The following is a 20,319-nucleotide window of genomic DNA, read 5'->3' on the forward strand; positions in this document are numbered from 1 at the left end:
ACTTGGATTTCCTTTTTTTATTCCCTGTTACTATTCTGTTCCATTGCTAGAGTACATAGCAACATGAAGTCATGGCATACATGTTAATATGTCTGCAATGGGGGAAACAAATGGAAAGCTCAGATAAATGTTAATCTTTGCTCACTGTTTGTTTCTAACTCAGAAGTTCAGTGCAGCCTTCTATGTTCACTGTTCTTACTCTTTAGGATTGTTCTTGACACTGACAGAAGGCTGTTCCTTTGAGCAGAGCCAAGTTCCCCCAAGCTAATGCCAAGGCTTGGCTTGAAAAAATTAAATGACGTTTCTCACACATTGAAACAAGAGGCTTAATGTGATCCTTATTGGCTTTGCTGCTCCCCTTGAACTCCTAAGGCATAATTTTAAATGAAGCTTAAATTGCACTATTACTGAAAAGATAACATTATTAATAATCATAATAGTACTGTAATGGAGTTAATTGTTTTAGAGGTACAGCCACACAGAGATCAAAGAATTCTTTTGCTCAATGTTTTAACAATAATACCAAGATCAAAGAAAATTTGACCAAAAATTGCAAGCTCCAATAGGTCAATAAACACATCAATCCTTCTAAAACTCTGACTTAATTTAAAAGTATGCTGTATAACCTGGCCTGTATGTAGCATTAAACTCCATAATAGCTCTTAAGTCATCAAGGTGGGTAAATACGCCAAATATTGGTGTTCTTAACATCAGTTGGGCTCTGTGCCTGCCTTGTGAGGAAAATGAGTATGATGAGAAAGTAAGAATAAAGGCTCAAAATGAGCTTCTGGAGCCAGCATCTAGCAACATTACCAATTACATTGTCTTCTCCCAGTGAATGCCATCCTTGCAATACCGTATTTAACAATGTAAAAGTTACCTTCAGGTGAGGAAAGCTCATAGCTACTATAGCACCAATTAGGGCAAGGCGTAGCTCCATCTTATTAGCAGCAGTGTCCTTTACTAAGCTGCCCATTACCACCCATTTCAAGGCTATATGAGGACAGGGTCATGCTCAGAGGAATTTATCATCTAAGGATAAACAAGTAGGCAGGGGAGAGGTGAAATGAAATGTGTGTGGACTGCATGTTTACACATCTACCTGGCTTACTAGAGAAGTTCATGTCATTGTAAAAGTCATTCTCCAAAAAAGACTTAAATGTCAACAGCATAGGGTGCTTGAAGGGCAGGTCTAGGGTAATTTATGTAGGAAGCTGTGTATATTTTTTTTTGCTATTATCTAGAATCTTCAGAACATTGGTGGAATAAATGAAGCATGAGAGGCAGGATGAATTTTAGAAGGGAGAATAATTTGGAGACTGGGGTTTGAAAATAATAATTAAAAGCTTAAGTTTGATGTGATATTATACCAAAAACTTTTGGAGACATTCAGCAGGGGATAATAGAATCAAAACACTGGACAATGGAGTAGAACTTAGGAGAAGCCATCAGTAAGATGAAGAAATATAAAGTATGTGTGTGTAGGAGACCAGAGAAGATAATATGGTTTAAGTTCTAAAAAGACATTTGGCTATGAAAGCTGGAAAGACGATGCATTCAGTATAAACTAAAGAAGCAGCAGCACCAGGATTTCTAAATAGTATCTATCTGTTAGACCAGAGATGCAGAGGAGTCAAATATGACATCTGGGATAATGGTCCCAATAGTTGGGATAGAGTGGACTTTGTCCATAGCCTGAAGAAGCAAAAATGGGGAACTAATATTAATCTGCTAAAGCAACTGCTTGCTTTTTACGCCAGTGAGTCCCAGAATGCATGTAAGTGTGCGCATGTGTGTATTGAGGTGGAAGTCAAGTGTGCAGCTGTTGCAGGGAGACAGAGTGAACCCAACAGGTCACAGAGAGATCTTCCAATTGAGTAGTATAAAAAGCGGCTGTCAGTGATAAAGATTGCTTCTCTTCTGTCGCAATCAGAGAACCTGTGAAAATGGAGAGAAGAAAAAAAAACAAATTCTTTTTTTGCCAGCTATTCAACAGCATAGGATATTCAACCTTTAAACTGTGTGCTTAAACATTTAAACAACCCCTAAATTTCCATAGCAAATAGACTCAACTGATTTGGTCTCCTTCAGTTAAAAAAAATAGAATTTGAATAATATTAATGTTACAGTTTTACTGACAAGGTAATTAGCCTTGGTTTTATTCTTTGGTTCCCCATCCAAAATTGTTAGCTCTTTTAGATTCTGGGAATGGAACAGGGCTGGCCATGAGTCAAAATATGATACTATTAATAGACTTATGGACAGAGAAATTATGTGACTTTTGTGAAATAATAGAAGTCAAAATAATACTGGCATCACGTTAATAACTTTTATATTGAGTTAATTATACAGTTAGTTTCCAGCAAATGAGGTATGTCTTTGTTTCAGAAAGGAAGTATGAGCAAATCATATGGAAGATGTCAATATAATGAAATAAGAGTGGAGAGGTTTTTGTACATTTCTAACCAATCCTGTAATATTAACATTATTTGTTTCAGAGAGAATTTTTTTTTAATAGTTCAATGTACTGTAATATTTTGCCTGGAATAAATGTAATGTCATCTTTGTTTCTAGTAAAACAGAACAAGACCACCCTTAATAATATGCAAAAGCACTGATAAGACTGAAAAGGATTTTGAAAGTAGACATTACCCATTTTGCACACACACAAAATCACACATAAATGGGAAATGCTGGTATCTGCATCACACTTAGATCTACTGGGACATCTTTGCTGGTTTTCTGCTACAAGCGTCTTTAGGATAAGCAAAGTTTTGGGGAATGTCAAACTGGAATCCAAAAGTAATTGTGGGCGGATGTTGTTTTGTTTCTTGAATTGCATTATCTGTAAGTGGCATTATATTAGAAAAAAATTAAGTTGTGGCACATGAACAGTTCCCATCAGGATTGAGCCTTACTAGGGCCCATAGAAAAACAAAGCATGAACAAACAACAGCAGAAGAAGCTTACAGTTCCTGCTGAAAGATTCTTGCAGTCTTATCTGACAAGTGACATGGTAGGGGGAGAACTATATAATCAACTAGATAATGAAAAGGAAAAGAAAGAAAAAAAAATTAAATCCACTTGATAACAGCTCCTCTGGTTTTTTCCTATGTGTCCTAGGAGAGGGTCTCAAGCAGAAGGTACAGCCTTTATACATTTGTTTTGAATGTTCCCTTTTTTAAAGTTGTAGTAGAAGTAGAGAAGAGGGTGCCCATAATGAACTTCTCATGGAGTACAAGAGACGGTATAGGGAAAAATGAAGGGGAACATGAAAAACCAACTCTCATAGCTAGAAGAGGATGCCTGGAAGATGGCAGCAAGTAGCAGAGGCAAATACAGACCCATGCTTAAGCGGGTCTGTGCAGCCACAGTCTCATTGCAAGGTGTACAGCATGCTGCAGGGTGCCGTCTGATAGAGTGCTATGGGGAAAGAGGAGATTCACTTACACAGCCACTGTTGTTGCCTGTGTGAGAAAGAAAAGGGTAAAACATTGACGAGTTCAGCAGTTGTATGAAATTGCTTTGGGCTGCACTGATTTTAAAAAGTGGTTTTCAGGGAGGCATGCTGAGATGCACGGGGGACTTACATATGCACACATATGCATGTAAACATAGATTTAAGTAAAGAAATACAGTCTTGGGAATTGCTGAACAGAAGCAATGCCCTATATCCAGGACTCTGCTATGTGCTTTCCCAGAAATGCCTACCAATTTTTGTTGAGGGTTGCTGGGACCTTTGAACAGTCTTCTGCAAGGCTGATGCGTAGTTCAGCAGGTAGATAAATGGTGCTTTACCAGTGAAATCTTTACTCTAACACTCTACTTCACAACAATTACAATGCAGAACTTATAGCCCAAGTAGCAGGATGCGTATCCCAGAGTACTGTTCTGACTGAGGAAGAGTAGTAACACTGAGCATCCCTTCAGTGTCCTTGCACTGACACTAATTTTTGCTCAATCAGGCTCTGTCTAAAAAAATTATTCTCAACAAAATTTTATAAGATAGGGACTACACTGACCATCAGAATTTCAGTGTCCCAAGGAGCTATGCTGAATTTATGTGCAAAAATACGTCATATAACATCACAAGTAAGTAAGAGAGGAGCTAATGGAATTAGAAGTAACATCAGACAGCAAAGGGAGGGAAAAGACAAACAAGAACAGCAACTTCTGTTTTATCTTCTCAGAATTCCACTTAACTAAAATTAATATGTCATGTATGTACAGCCCATTCTACGTAAGAATCTCCAGTCTCTTTACAGTAACTGATTATGTACCTGAGTCTACACTGTAAGACTGTCTCAGTACACAAACTAGTAAATACTGCAGTTTGTCTGACTTTTCATGGCTGGTCCCACAGTTTGGAGGAGAACACCAGTTCCCTGACATTTTGAACCACATACTTTTTTATCTTTTCAGCATAGGCTTTTGCTGTGTGTTAATTACTCTAATTTCTGTCTTAATGTTCTTTCTTGCTTTTGCTTAGTGATACATATTGGGCAAATCATTTCATCAGTCTGTTCATGATAATGCCTAGATTTTTTCTCTCATAGCTGACAAGTCATTCTAAGCTGTCAATGTATGCAGGAAAATTCAATTATTCAGTCCACTGCTGAGACTCAGTCCAGTAGGCGTTCTTTTGCCTGGTCTATCTCCATCTCTAAGATCATCTCTCTCTCTTTCCAAATGTTTTCGTCAGCTTCTCTGACTGTATATCTGCCAATGTGTAACTCATTTAGCCAGGTCACTTGGGTTCTGTTAGAATTTATGTAATTCTTCTACTTTTGTGGGATCTAGTTGATTTTTGTGTGTTGGAAATCTTTTTTCCTTTCATGCATTTTTTTTATCCTATCTTTCATGCAGTTAATGTAGATAATACTGCTTCAGGTGTTCATTCTTGCAATAAACTTGGACCTTCTATGAAGTCCTCATTTTGTCACAAAAGTATTTATTGTTGTTTATTTTTTGTTATTTTGCTTGAACCTGTATGATTCTCATTTTTTACTGTTTTCTAATAGCTTGTAACTAGTTACTAGCCAAAAATACTTCACAATTAATAACTAATTCTTGAAAATGTCTTTTGAAATAATTGTTTCAGATTAAAGTCTGTGATTTCTGACTGGCAAGACAGAATCAGAATAGCTACTTAAAATTATTCATTTACCAGTTTTAAAGAATTACAGGCAATATTACATATTTTTTAAATACTGTAAGAAAGATTTACTTTTCTGCTTTATCTGTGCTGTTTCAGGCTGTTGTTCATAGATGTATGTTTAATCTCCAGAGTTCCCTCATCTAATCTTGCCACAAATACTTCCAATAATGTTGACATAAAACAGAGTTCACCCAAACGTATTGATCATTTTTTGGTCAGTTTATCACAGGATCACAACAACTCAGGTCAACATTGTCTATCTCCTGGCCCTCTGATAGCTCCCTCAGGACAGTCATGCTTTTGGGTGACCTCATCAAACATAATGAAAGTGTTACAGTTCAGTATGGTTTTCCTACCAATGAAGCAATTAGAATAATTTTCTGGAAATCCATTTTCTTCCAGTGAAGAATGTTTTGACATTTTGAAGAGAAAATTAACCGGTGGAAGTTTTATTGATAGGTCTAAGGTATTTTCTATGTAATTTTCTCTGTTTCTCTTTTAAGGTTTTTATTTCAAAAGCAATATGTGGGATCATAGTATTCCCACTAAAAAAAAGTCCAGTTTCCTCAAAAACTCTCAATTCTTTGTGGTTTGGGTTTATTTAATAGCTTTTATACCCATTTAGCTGAGTTACCGGCTACCACTTCAGATCTTTGTGATTTAAAATTTGGTGGATATGGTGAATGGAAGTAAAGTCATGGTTAGGGATGGTGTCTTTCTTTTACTTGTAATACTACTGGAAAAATGAGAGTGCTACATAGTGTGATGTTATTTAAAGGCAAATACTTAATTTTATGTGGTACAAAACAGCTTTTCAACATTGTTTCTTTGATTTCAGAAAAGTAAACAGATAGAATAGTAGAAATTTTGAAGAGAAAGGGGTTTCTCAAAGTTTTTTTTCCCCCTCCTATGACATTTCCTTTATGTCCTTAATGGGTTCCTTAAATTGTCTTTCTATTAGAAATGCCATAATCCCTTAATTACATTTTTGTGCTGATGAGCTATGCTTTTCCCTGGAAGGTTTTCTACAGAGCAGCAGGCCAGCATTGTGATATATACTAACATTAAACTGCATACTCAAAGGTTAATATTTCAAATTCTTTTTAAGAGTTCATTTTTATCAGTCCAGAATGACACACTTCAACTAATTTCATCAGAAAGATAAAGGTAATTATGAGGTTGTCAAATCTGACTGCTTCCAGATTCTTCTTTGTGTGTTTGATAGTTATAATCGATGGAAAGTCATCTTCTGCCAAAATACCATGCAGTGATATCTCAGATATGGAAGTGTAAGATATAATAATGTCTTATGTATCACTAAGCACTAAATGGCAGTAATATATACAGTATGCCATATAAAAGATTTTTTACAAAGTGTTGGCAGTGTAATGTTGAGTCTAAACCACTAAGTGTGAATTCTCTCATAACCAGTTTTATCACATAGCTCTAACAAATAATGGTCTCCTTCCAGGTTCTTCATTGACATACTTTAAAAGTAACTTTAAAAGACTTAGGCAAACCTTTAGTATCTTTAGAATTGATAAAATACGCGTAGACATTGAAAACAAGCTATAGTTCTGTAAAAGTGCTGTTGACTAGAGTTTGTTTCCTTGGCAGGAGGGTAAGGATCGTAAGGAGATGGTGACCATACGGCTTGCTTTTACTTCCCTCATCTCAGAATATCACAACCATCACAGATCTATTTTATTAAAAAAATTAAGTTGAATATTTGGTTTCAGCTTTGTATCTGTATTGCCTTTAGAAATCATGAAGGATAAATACAATTTACAGAACTGGGAAAACAAAAGCAAAGGCTTCATATCACTCAGAGGCATGGAAATAATCTTATGGTTGCCCTATAGATCTATAACTTGTGATGGTCTTCAGTCAGGTTAGAGAGTATATCACATTTAAGCTGAAGCAGGGATACATATTTTGCTGGGTACCTTTACCTGGAAAAAAAAAAGATAATAATGTGGTGGTGAAACTGTTGACTTGAGTTTTGGACCAATTGCCTAACTCTTTTTTTTAATAGAAAAGTCAAGATTGCCCTGTAATTTAAAAAATGTTCTTGGAGGATATAGTTGTATATTATTAATAAGTCTGAATATCTCTGCTTTTTACTGTAGAATACTGCAGCCATGTAGAATGCTGTTGTATGATTGATCATTTGTCATGCTTAAAATGGTCTTAAAACTTAAATGTGGGTTTTTTGTATTGAATACAGTTCTATAGAAAGTATAAATACAAAATTGAAAAACATGTTAAAGTAAAGTACATCTGGAGCATACAGAGAAACATCACTTCCTTTATCTATTACAATATTACAGTTTTTGTCCATGCTTTGACATAGATCATAATGATGAGAGAAAAATGCTGATACCTTCCTTGATCTGGGGGGGAATGAGAGGCTGTAATATACTACCTGTCATTTTTATAGACCAGGACCCCAGGTTATCATACATGGAATTTTTGCTGCTTAATGCTGAAGTTTAGTCTTCACTTTTTGAAGTTTTCAGGAAATTTTATCTTAGTATTTTTTTAAAAAATAATACAACCATAATCAGATTTCTGTTTGTGGAGGAAAGGAAAATCTTAATGATAAAGGCTTTTAAGTGAGTATAAAGCTGGTGGAAGAATCCACCAGAAAAAAATACCCTTCCCTTTTGCTCTTTTTCTGGTTCCAGAGGGATCTAAATCTATCCTGTGTGCCACATTACAAAACTAGTCTTGCAAGAAATTTTCCCTTCAAAATTCAAGGGTCTTCCACCCATTCCTTGCATAGTCTGGTAAGATGTATATTGTGGCATCAGCCTTCCCTGAGCTTGAGAAGATTCTCGTCCCACCAGTACTTCTCTGAGCAGGCTTCCTAAATGAACTAATAAGTCCAACTGTCCAAACAAAACAAACTAGTTTCATTGAGACAATCAAGATTTTTAAATCATGAAGTCTGTGACTCTGTTTCATTAGTTCATCCAAGAAAGAAATTGGGGAACTGAACCTAGGTTTCAAATATAGACAAAGAATTTGCTACTTCCAAGCCGAGTCCAGCAAGTCTGTTAAGATTGAAGCCTATAAAACCCCACTACTGATTCAGAGTAAATGAGTAATGATATTTTCAAATATAGATTTTTATATACTGTCTTAGAAAAAATGTTTTGGTTTTTTGTTGTTTCATTAATAAGCATATTATACCAAATTCTATGTGGTTTTCCTCAACCAAATTTTACTTGCAAACTTTCAGTTGCTTCTTGTATTGTTACCAAAGGCAGTTTCGCATCACCCACCAAACAACTAAATTCTTCTGCATGGGAAGCTAACAAGGATTCAAGGATTTAAAAAAAAAAAAAAAAAAAAAAAAAAGATAAAAGAAAGGTCAAGATTCTTGAGCGGAGGTGGTGAGGTTTTCCTCCATAGGAACCCTATCTCTAGCCCAACTTATCAAACGTGACCTGGGGCTCTGTTTATCTTTAAAATCTTACCTGTTTTGAACAGTTATCCACTACTAATTATTACTCCAGAAAGAAGAGCTAAAACGAAAAAGGGGGGGGGGGGGGGGGATAAAAGGAGAAAAGAAAAATAAAATAAATAATGACAACTCAAACTTGCTAAACTTAGGAGAGACCAACAGCAGAATTTTTTCAGCTAAACTTAGCACAAGTTCTGAATTTTAAATTTGGCATTCACATACTGAGGTGTTGGGTGTGTCAGAAATGAGAGAGGCAGAAAGACCTTCCTGGAAATGATGCATGGGAGAACTCAGACTCCCATCTTATGTTTGAATCCGTTAGTCCCTCTTTTTGTATTAGTTATACTATTCACAAATGCCTTTATATATAAAAAAAAAAGTTCTTAAATAAATTGCAGATTATTTGCTTTATTTAGTAACTGTTAAGAATATTGCTAAACTCAGTATAAAGTCTTTGTTGAAAACAAATGCACCACTTTATCTACTGCCTGCCTTCAAAAGCAAACTTCATAAAAATACAAGATACACAAAAAGATTGCAAGCATGTTAGCAAATATGGATCCTGTTGCTAAAGTCTGGTTGCTTGCTATCCTTGTTTCACACTCACTTTATGAAAAGGTTGAAACCACTTAAATGCTGGAACTGATGAACCTATACATAAATGATTAGGAATGCTCTGCTAATAATTTCCAGTAGAACTCATCACTGAGTTTCCTTATGAGCACATCGCTCTCCACTTTGAATGCTACTTAGACTTGTAAAAACCTTTTATTGAACAATCCATTTATTCTTGAAAAGAAATTGTCCAAGTCAATTCTGTTAATATTGTCACAGATTGAGTTTTTCAGTGTGGCTTATATCAGCCTCTTCAATGATTGCCTGTTGTCTTGGCAGGAAGATGCATTTTGACTCTTACTGTCTGCCAGTGACAATTTTTCCCTTAATTTAGGAATTCCTACTTCTTATGAAGGCCAGCTGGAAGTGGCTAAAGCATTACAGCACCTTCCTCAGCTGTTGGCCTTGGGAATATGTATTCTCTCCAGAATATATATCTTTGGCAGGGAACAGGAAGAAGGAATCTTGGGTAACGGGTGTGCATGCCAAGTATAAGGATTGTTATATTTAACGCCTAGGTTTCTGTCCTTGAAATTATGTCTAAAAGAAGTTCAAAAGTAGGACAAAATTCAAACAGGGTGGGTAGATTTTATTTAAAAGAAAGAAAAACTTTCAAAAAAATAGCTGTTAACTATATTTATCCAGGAATTTTTTGTAATCTTTAACAGGAATGTTTTACATGTCTTGCTGCTTGAACGGTTTTACAGTACCTTTAGGACTGTGTCCAAAATGCACAGATTAACAGCCACATAAAAAACCTCTGGCTGCGCATTAGAACATTTAGTCTAAACCTACAAACACAGTTGTCCTACGGGAATTTTTACTAATCAGCTACATGGCCTTAAAGTGTAGGTCATCTGAACAGTCAGAAGTAAAATCTAACTCACCACCACAAAAAAAAAGTACAGCATGTGCAAGAGTGACATTTGGGAGGTGGAGGAAGTGGGAAGAAGTGCAATAGCAAAGTATTCTTCATTCACTAGTAATAAAAGCTGTGGGTTGAAATTAAGCTGAGATCTGCTGAGTTGATGCAAGTTGCTACAGATTGGTTTGGAGTGGGCATTTTCTGTAAAGTTTGTGTACGTAAGCCTGATATTAATATATCTATTTATATATAAAGTCATGGAAAATGCAGTTTTGACAGATAGATTGCTTTCTGATTAAATTCACAGCTTAACTATGTAAAAGTGAAAGTATTTTTTCTTTCCTATAACTTGAAAGCTTTGTTACAGTTTTAAACATGGAAACTCCAGAAGTATACAGAAACTATGCAGCTTTAGCTACATACCACAAGTGCTACCTAAAATGTGACAGCTGCACATCCAGTGAAAGTTATTTGCCTCGGGTTCAATATTTTCAGTGAGAGAAATCCAAAAGTCAGACAAGCTTAGGAGACAGTTTTGGAGGAGTCTGCTTCAGCTAGATAGTACACATGCCTATGTAGTAAAATGAGTATCAAAATGAGGGTCAGAGCTGTTCCTCTGAGTTGCATCTAGCTGGTTTGCAGAATCTGAGATGTCTACTAGTGAAACTGGACCAAGTCCATACCTTTGCAGAGCGAAAAAGAAAAATATTATGGATTCCTTTTATCCTCCAATATTCAGTGGCTGCTCTCGGTTATACCAGCAGTTGGCTGATGTATTTGCAGTACAAATTCAGGTTTAAGACCACTTCATGGAGACAAACAGAAATCTCACTGTTTGTCTGTGTAGCTAGCAAATGCACTGCTAAATGCCATACCTGAAGTGTGTTTTCCCTATTTTGTACTATTTCATGCTACTTTGAATGTGAGATAATATAGATATGGTAAAAAGATATTTTTTTCTGGCTTCGAATCAGTAGAATTCTTAATTCTGAAGTCAGACACTGCTGCTGATGATGATGTGTGAACCGGGAAGAGCACAGCTTGACTATCAAATCCCTGGTTGATTTTAAAAAACTAGGGGTTTGGAAAAACCTCTTTACTTGTAAACTGATCAGGCTGGCTTTGAAAGTTTTGGATTGCAAATCAACGTGGTAGCCCTGCCTTTTCACAATTTTCCCCAAATATCTTACAAGACTTAATAAAAATTCTCAGTTTTATAAAAAAAAGAATAAACACAAAGTTAAAAATTAGTACATTTCCGTGATAAGGAAAGAAGATGAAACAGAAAGCAAGTTTCTTACTTTATTTCCTGCTTTGCCACCTATTTCCTATATGAACTGAGACACTTTATTTTATCATCCTTTAGTGTCAGTTTCTTCCTCTAAACTTGAGATGTTAATAACTAGGTCATACAAGACTAAAATTAGTTGTTAGCAAGATGTATACAGCTTTGGATAGAAAACTACATTATAATGCTTCGTAACACTCTTTGAAATATCTCACAACTCAGTCGTTAAAAGGATGTTAATTCACCAATTAAGATTTTAATGCCAAAATCTTGCCAAATTCTGCATAGAAACTCAGGCCCTAAACACTGATTAGCCAAGAGAGAGATCTCTCTGCTTGTTGCATATTTTCTCAGTTGCAGTCATGAGAAGCTTTCAGGCCAGAGCTCATTTGATATAGAGAAGACATGGCTGCTGACATGGTGCTCTTCACAAAGGCACCTGCATAGATGAATTGTTGTGCATTATCAATTAGTAGATAAACCATTGGAGCCCATTTTGTCAGCAGAAGTCTAGTGTTTTCAAATCCCATTCTCTCTCCAGTACTCCAGACGGCTAGGTTGCACCTACTTATTTTAGGATAACCAAAGGTTAATGACAGATAAATTATTTTTAGGAGATCTTATCTACCAGATCCACCTGCCTGTCTTCTCCTCCTCCTCTGTAGCTGATAAAAGAAGATACATACATACTACAAGCTCACACGTACTCTAGCTTCGGTTAATAAACATGCAAGTGTTTTACTGAAGGGGAAAAAAATACAATACTATGTGCAAAATTACTCTTAAGTTAAGATCATTGTGAAAATCTTTAAATATTATCTTTATTTTATTACCTTCATTGTATTACCTTCATCATAGTACCTTCATCTTTCCTTCATTCTCAGGTTTGGGGGGTTTTTGTGTTGTTGGGGTTTTTTTAAATTCACTGTTCCATTGTCTCACATGAAACCTCTCTGAAATTATGGAGAGAGGAGTCCAAGAAGTGGCTGGAATTTTGGCAAGATTAAGATTGATGTTCTGGCTGCTACTGGTGATCAAATTTGGGTATGTATATGTGTGATTATATATGTTTACCATGAGCATAATGTTGGCCATTGTAGGAAGTCGGATTATTTTTTGCTGTACAGGGAAAAGGCAGATAATTCAGGAAAAGGAATTCTGTTGAGAGGCTTTTTCTCATGCAATTTAAAAGCAGTACACTAAATTCAAAGTTGATGACAGACATCTACTTTGAAAAGACTTCACTACTAGCTGGATTCCCTCCTGTAAACAGCATATTTGTCCATATGTTAAGCTGCGGTTGCTATTGAATAGAAAATTATGTATTCATAATTTAATATCTTTGCATGCCTTGGCTCATGCAGGCTGTATCTGACTAACTTTGCAAGAAATTATAGTTCTTTATTGACTGTATGGAGTTGCTCCTGATATACATCACTGAGAACAGAAGCAAAATCAAGTCCACTTGCTGTCTCTAGCAGCACACTAGAATGCCAGTGTTTGATTTCATGTGGTTACAAGTTGAAGTGTGCTTTGGACCTTGCTGAGTCTCAAGAGTCCAAAAGACACAAGTGTTACTTCTCTTGATGTACGTTTTTGGGTACAAGCCCTCTATTTCACATTTGGTACGTGTAAATCTTTCCTCCAAGAAACAGTTTTTAAAATGTCACTCAAAAGCACATAGATAACAAGCCTAAAGGGTAAAAACCCCTTTAGTGTTTCCTACATTCAAAATTTATTCTTTCTTTTCAGAAAACTATACTTCTTCATCTCTATTTTGAGACAGGATGGTTGGGAAACCTGATTTGTTATAGCACACTCTCCTTGTCTTTCTCTCTCATTTCAATATTTTTTCACCTGCCTTTTGGGCCTCCCGAGGAAATGTGTACTGAATATTTATGTAATTAAGATTTTTTTAGAATAAAAATATTTCCAGGGTTATGTGGATGGTGGTGGCATAAATTTTCAGCCAGTGCTCATATCATTCATTGCAAGAAATTGATTAATATTTGAAGATGTCCTCTATAGTAAATTTCTCCAAATCTTACTGAAATTTGTGGGTACTTGAATCAAAATCATTAGCAGGTAGGAGAAAATTGCAATACATAATTTTTGAATGAATTTGTAGTTAAAGCAATAGAAGATATGTCAATGGACACAAAAATAATTCATGCCCTGTGAAATTTTGTTCACAAAACATCAGCAAAGGGGAAAGCATGTATTTTGTTGGTTTGGCGTAGGTTTTTATGCATCTGTACAGCACTGCCCAAGTTTTCGTTCTAATATATTATGTTACTGTGATACAAGTAGAACATTACTGTCGTTACAGTGCTCAGCTGTTTTATTTTCTCACTTCATTCTCTGTGGCAACAAGATGGGAAGGTTGATTAAAGGCCAGGAAGCATATCTCGTTGTGTGTTTCATTTGTGGAACACAAGTGAAAACATGAAAATGTGACGCAAAGATGGGAGGCATACACTCTGCTCAGTAGGAAGAGCACTTTTGCACTGGCAGGAGTAATGGCTTAATTAAAAATGCTTCTCTGTGTCAGTGCCTGCGAGCATTTTCTTTTTTTCCATTACATTCACCTCTAATAAGAGTAGTTTAGAATACAGATACAGGAGAACAGCCTCTGCTCCCTACAGGCACATTGCTGCATTTCAGTTTCATCACAGGCTCTACAAAATGGACCTTGACAGCAACAGGATGTTGGAATCAGTCCTTCAATAAATACTGCCAATTTATTTGTGCATTTTAAATTGGTTTTCATTTAACTAATGGAATGGAAGGCAGAAATCTTGGAATGCTGACAACTGAAGGAGCAGTCACTGACTTCACCTGGACTGGCATTTCACCTTCATGTTTACAGGCAAAAATACCTTTCCAATGAATGTGTGTCTTCTGTGTGTTCCAGTGCTCTGTCACCTGTGGCAAAGGGATGCAGTCCCGAGTCATCCAGTGTATGCACAAGATCACGGGAAGGCATGGCAATGAATGCTTTTCCTCAGAAAAGCCTGCAGCCTACAGACCCTGTCATCTCCACCCCTGCAACGAGAAAATTAATGTTAACACAATAACATCACCCAGGTTAGGTAAGCAGTCAAAATGACATATTCCCACTGGAAATGTCTTTTTAGTTCTTTCTCTCCACAGAGTAATGACAATCCCAGTTGAAAAACAGAGGGCTAGGACTCAGAAGATGTAAATTCTATGCAGAGAATCACCTCTGCCTCAGTTTTCCAGTGTGTACATCAGAGACTGTACCTCAGAATGGTGAAGCATTTTGCCATCCAAGGAAGGACCATGTTATGGGACTGTATGATATTATGGACACAAAACATCCTAGATGAAAATATGTTTATGTTAGAGACATTATAAACATATTATATATGTTTATATATATTTGTCCACTCAATTTTATCAACATTTCTAAAGTAAGACAATAGCTTGTTTTCTCTCAAAAGTCTTGTAAACTATGGTCTTGTGATATTTCTGAGATCAAGGAGGCCCTTATGTGTTCCTCAAATACAAATAGCTCTTTCCACTTGTCTTCAGTCCAAACATCTACAGCCTATGCCTGATGGAGTAGGACATGTGAAGGAAAATTACTAACATGAAGAGATTTGCTGTTCCTGGAGGAGCTCAGGTCTCTGTTGGTCTTAAAGAAATTATGTTGCTGCATAACTATAGAACTGTTAATTATTATTTCCTAGTGGGTTGTTGATGATGGTCTTACCATTAGCTCCCCAAATCATTCATCTGCTTCTTGAGCATGACTGGGGAATATTCAGAGGCTCACTGTAAGACAACATACCCTTTCCAGATGATTTTCCAGAGCCCTTGTTAAGATAAACCCTCCTGTCAAACAGATTACTACTGCATGGAAAGCAATTATAACATTTCAGGCTGTATGTAATCCTTCCTTTAAGCCAGTGAAGGGTATTTCTCTTTGAAGTTTTTAACCCTTAAACATTTCTGTGTAGTAGTCATTGTTTCAGTTTGCTGGATGAGAAGGCAGCTGTTGCTTGTGGCCCTCTGCTCTATTTCATTGTTGTAAGGTTGCCCTTCATACTTTATCTTTGTTCAGCTGATCTCTCAGAAGCAAGAGGCCATCCCTCCATCACTGACGCTCTCCCTCTGGTGAGGTATAAGCAGCTTTGTGTCACAGAGTAAACCGAATCACAAAGTTTCATAGAAAAAATATAGCATCAGATTCATTGAAATTTGATCGACCTACTGTGAAGGGCACAAAAAAAGATTTGGGCTATGTTGTCCTCGTAGAATGGATTATGTAGCACTGATGTTAGTAATCTACAGGTCAACCTCATCCAGCAGGAGGCAGAATCCAATCTGGCAGAAACATTAACATCTCCAAAACACAAAATAAAATGCTTCTTTGAACATATTGATCATTTTGGCCTTCAGTTCCATTCCTATTATGCAGTATAGATCCTCTGGATTTGGGGGTAGGGCTAGTGGAAGCTGATCTGGGTTGCACCAGCTCTACTCTTTTATAAATAAGCTCTCAGTTTCTCTTTCCCTTCTACTAAAAAAAAGAGAGTAACTCAAATCTTCTGTGAGATTGACCTTTTTTTCAGTTCAGTGTTTATGATGATTTTTGGATTATGTCTGTTTCTTGTGCCCTATTTTTCACTGTTTTCCCATATTAATTCCATGTATGTGCTACAGCTTGAATAACTGAATATGCAAAGATCCAAATTTGGTAGCAGGTCCTTCTATGATAACACTATAACAGGCTTTCATAAGCAAAACAGGTGGGTGGATTAAAAGATAGCTTTACAAGAAAACAGACAACACACATGAAAATATGCCTGTTTTGTACAACAGGCATACAACAGAAGTCAGGCTTCTGCATCTGAATGTTTATGAGTGCTAGAGAGAGCTGAGTAGTTACAACTGTGGGAGGAGGTAGAGTAAACCAAATAGTAGCTTTTCAGGCTGTGTGATGTCTTTGTCATTTCAGAAGTTTTCTGAGGAAGAATTTGGTAGTCAGGGATTCCCACAATTAGAAAGCAGCAACAGACTACTAATAGAGCAACCTAAATAACTGGGTGAAGATAAGATATGAAAGATGTGATGGTAAGGATCAGTAGCCTGACTTTGACATGGAGGAGGGAAGACCCATTGGAGTTATTAAAAAGAGGGTGATGTAGTCAGACCAATGTACTGGAAGACAATTTAAAAAAAAAAACAAAAAAACAACAACAAACATTTTGAATGTACTTGGAGAGGAGGGAAAAAGGTCAGGAAGGTAAGAAATGCACAGTGTTTGTGCATTTGAGAAGCCTAAAATGTGGCCTGGACAAGTGTATTTGCCAACATACCAACTGTCATTGATTCCATACTGTAAGTTTCATTTTTCTAGATAAAATGGATTTGCATTATGAAATGTACCATGGGACTTGCTAACTGTAGAGTGCCTCATAGTGTGGCATCTGCAGCGTTCAAGCTAGCAAGACATAATTCTGTTCCTTTGAACAGAGAAGCCAAACAAAACTAAAGGTCTAGTAGACTATTTCACTTAGAAAAATGATGTAAGACATCATGTAGTTTTGTTCAGTTTCCATTCATTGACAGCATGGCACAAAGTCTTGATTTCTTGAGCAAAAGCAGATCAGAACACCGGCAGCAGTCTCCATGCCTTAATTCCTACAGTTCCCCACCTGCCTCTAATGAAAAAAATCCCCTTATAGGTGTCATTGAGAACCCCATTCTGGTATTATTCAAGCTGAGGCTTCCTGTTTTTCCAGTAGCAGCTTCTGTCTCAGACGGAGGGCAGCTGCTTCGTGTGGCTTTGCTGGAGCTGGCTCTGCAGCCCTCACGTAGCCCTGGCCCCAGCCCCAGCCCACCTCTGTGTAGGGCAGAAAGATGGGCTTCAATCTCTCATGAGGAGACAGCTGCATGACATTAAACCAATTCGTTTCAATGCAACTTAATCCAATTCATAAATTAAGCTGGCCTTAAAAAATTGTAATGTTGAAAATATTGATGGCAGGAGGATTTTTTTTTTTTGCCCTTCTTTTGTTGAATATCTACATCTATTCTCCTTTCTCTTCCCCAGATACACTTCTGATGTCCTTGTCACCTTTGCTACCTGATTCATCACTAATAAATGTACCAGTAATGTATTTTTTACTTTGTTGTTGTTTCACAGCTGCTTTAACATTCAAGTGCCTGGGAGACCAGTGGCCTGTGTACTGCAGGGTGATAAGAGAGAAGAACCTCTGTCAAGACATGAGGTGGTATCAGCGGTGCTGTGAGACGTGCAGGGACTTTTATGCGCAAAAAATGCAACAAAAGAGTTGACCTCTGTCAGGCTGGCTGGCTCTCAGCTCTTTGCAATCTTATTATTTATAAACACACACACACACACGTACACACACACGCACGCTTCTTCAGACCAAATATTATCAGATTACATGTAATTTAATCAAATTAATTTATTTTTGCCCGCCAGACATCCTTAACTGTTTTGGTTAGACAGCCAACTTGTTTTATCCTCTGACATTTTCATAATTAATTTTTATATGAACAATTTTGGATACATTTATCAGAATTTTTAAAAAATAGTAACTAGTATTTTAAATGTTTATTTTCTGTAGGGTCATCTCTCTGTTGCCAAAAAAAGTCATGTTATCTTGAATTTATTTTAATTTAGCTGAATAGTTTTGTTGTATATGGAAATAAAGCCCTTTTTAATTTTATTGTAATTTTGGCATTCAGAGGCAGAATGATCTTGTGTATTTTGCAACAGATGTTGAGGTGAGTAAGCTAACTATTGAACAGGTTATTACAGAATGTATTGTGAAATCAGTTCATTTGATTTAGAAACATACTGAAGGGGATAATCTACTGTAACTTATAACATATTATAAACAAGAAAATTAAAATAGCTAAGTAGGGATTTTGATCATTCTCATGGACACATACTTGAACACAAGTATTGAATCAATGAAACACTGTAGAGATTTACACTGAATCACTGTTGCACTGTTTGAGGTAGTGTAGAGAAACACAGTCCTAGAACTTGTACCATCCTATGAATCGACGTCTGTACTGTTTTAACATGTCACTTGATTTTAAACATTTTGAGAGAAAAAAACCATGCCCCTCTATACCTTTTTGTGTCCTCTTGCAGATTTACAAATGGAAGAGTCTTTCCTCCTGCCACTTGTATGAATTAATCTGTTACACACTTTCAGTTCTCTGTTGATGATTTAGAAAATAGCTTTGTACTACTCTAGTTTTATCTTTGGTTTATGAAAAAGTCTTTATAAAAATGAAATGTTTTACAGTTTTGTGAAACGTTATGAAACAGCTAAAATTTTCCTTATGAGAAAATATTGTACATGATTCACATGATTTTTACATTTTCAATAAAAAGTAAAGCTTCTTTTGTTATTCGCATTTTTCCTCTTTTGGGCATCTGTGTCTGTGTCACAGTTTAACCCCAGACAGAAACTAAGCACCATACAGCCACTCAGTCACTTCCCCCCCACCCAGTGGGATGGGGGAGAGAATCAGAAAAAAAAAGTAAAACTCATGCATTGAGATAAGAACAGTTTAATAAAACAGAATGGAAGAAAATAATAATGATTATAATAATAAAATGACAGTAATAACAAAAGGATTGACATACACAAAACAAGTGATGCACAACGCAATTGCTCACCACTCGCCAACCGATGCCTGGTTAGTTCCCAAGCAGCGATCTGCCCCCCAGCCCCAGTCCCCCCAGTTTATATACTGGGCACGATGTCACATGGTATGGAATACCCTGTTGGCCAGTTGGGGTCAGCTGCCCTGTCTGTGTCCCCTCCCAACTCCTTGTGCCCCTCCAGCCTTCTCGCTGGCTGGGCATGAGAGGCTGAAAAATCCTTGACTTAGTATAAACGCTGCTCAGCAGCAACTGAAAGCATCAACGTGTTATCAACATTCTTCTCATACTAGATCCAAAACATAACACTATACCAGCTACTGGAAAGAAAATTAACTCCATTCCAGCTGAAACCAGGACAATCTGGTAGCTGAATCCATTGAGCCCTGCATCGCAGCAGGTACAGCTACAGTAGTCCCTACAACAAATGCTTCCTGCCTCTTGACTTAGCCACCTTTCTGCAGCTGTAGACAGACATGCCACTCTGTGAGTCTTGATACCTGGAAAGTTGGGTATAGCAGAGTAATATTCAGTGGAGAAGTTACTCATCTCAGTGAGTTCTATAACCTTGACTGAAATTGTCAAGGGGAGAGAGGTAGGTCATCTGCCTCCATTTTGTGATGCAAGCCTTTAGGCATGCTCTGAAAATATGTACAAGAGCAAACCTTGAAGGCGAGACAGATGCAGAAATGAGTCTGAAAGCATCATATTTTCTACTCAAAGCAAAAAGGGAATGCATCTTTATTTGCGTGATTGTTCCTCTTAATTCTCTGCAAAGAGTCTACTGTATAGATGTGACGTAGATATCCACACAATTTAGTAAACTGAGGCCCCCAATCAGGACTGTGATTCTGCCCAGGAAGAATACTTTGCTGCAGTCTTCATTCCCTTGGAAATCAACGTCTGTGCTTTCAAATAGCTGTACTGTCAAAATCTTTGGTTTGGCATCTTAACTGCTGTGCATTCAAAAACTGCACCTTTAATGATGTGCTAATGGACGATTTTTAAATTAAGTATCTCCTGGTTTTAAAAAGTAAAGAAAAATAAATGAGATAATGGAATGTGATTTAGATTTTGTATAATTAAAAAGTTTCAATGGACAGAAAATTCAGTTGCTCTTGGGCGTAACTCCTCAATGTCAGAGACACACATTTGAAAGTCCAATAGAATTGCTCTATTTGGCAGGTGAAAGTGAGCCTGCCCTGCAGAGCTCTGCCTCAGCCCTGGGTGACAGCAGGCAGCCCCT

General features: G+C 36.9%; 1 protein-coding gene across 2 annotated transcripts in view; it reads left to right on the forward strand.

The window, feature by feature from the left end:
* The window catches only part of ADAMTS19 (ADAM metallopeptidase with thrombospondin type 1 motif 19), a 149,100-nt gene extending 130,433 nt beyond the window's left edge, over positions 1-18,667 (forward strand). For both annotated transcript variants that reach the window (XM_049796456.1, XM_049796455.1), the window contains 2 exons: positions 14,310-14,487; positions 17,571-18,667. In XM_049796456.1, the coding sequence (XP_049652413.1) occupies positions 14,310-14,487; positions 17,571-17,722 (330 nt within the window). In that variant the 3' untranslated portion in view covers positions 17,723-18,667. The remainder of the gene's footprint in view (positions 1-14,309; positions 14,488-17,570) is intronic.
* The last annotated feature ends 1,652 nt before the right edge of the window (positions 18,668-20,319 follow it).

Source organism: Accipiter gentilis, chromosome Z (assembly GCF_929443795.1).
Source record: "Accipiter gentilis chromosome Z, bAccGen1.1, whole genome shotgun sequence".
Classification (NCBI taxonomy): domain Eukaryota; kingdom Metazoa; phylum Chordata; class Aves; order Accipitriformes; family Accipitridae; genus Astur; species Astur gentilis.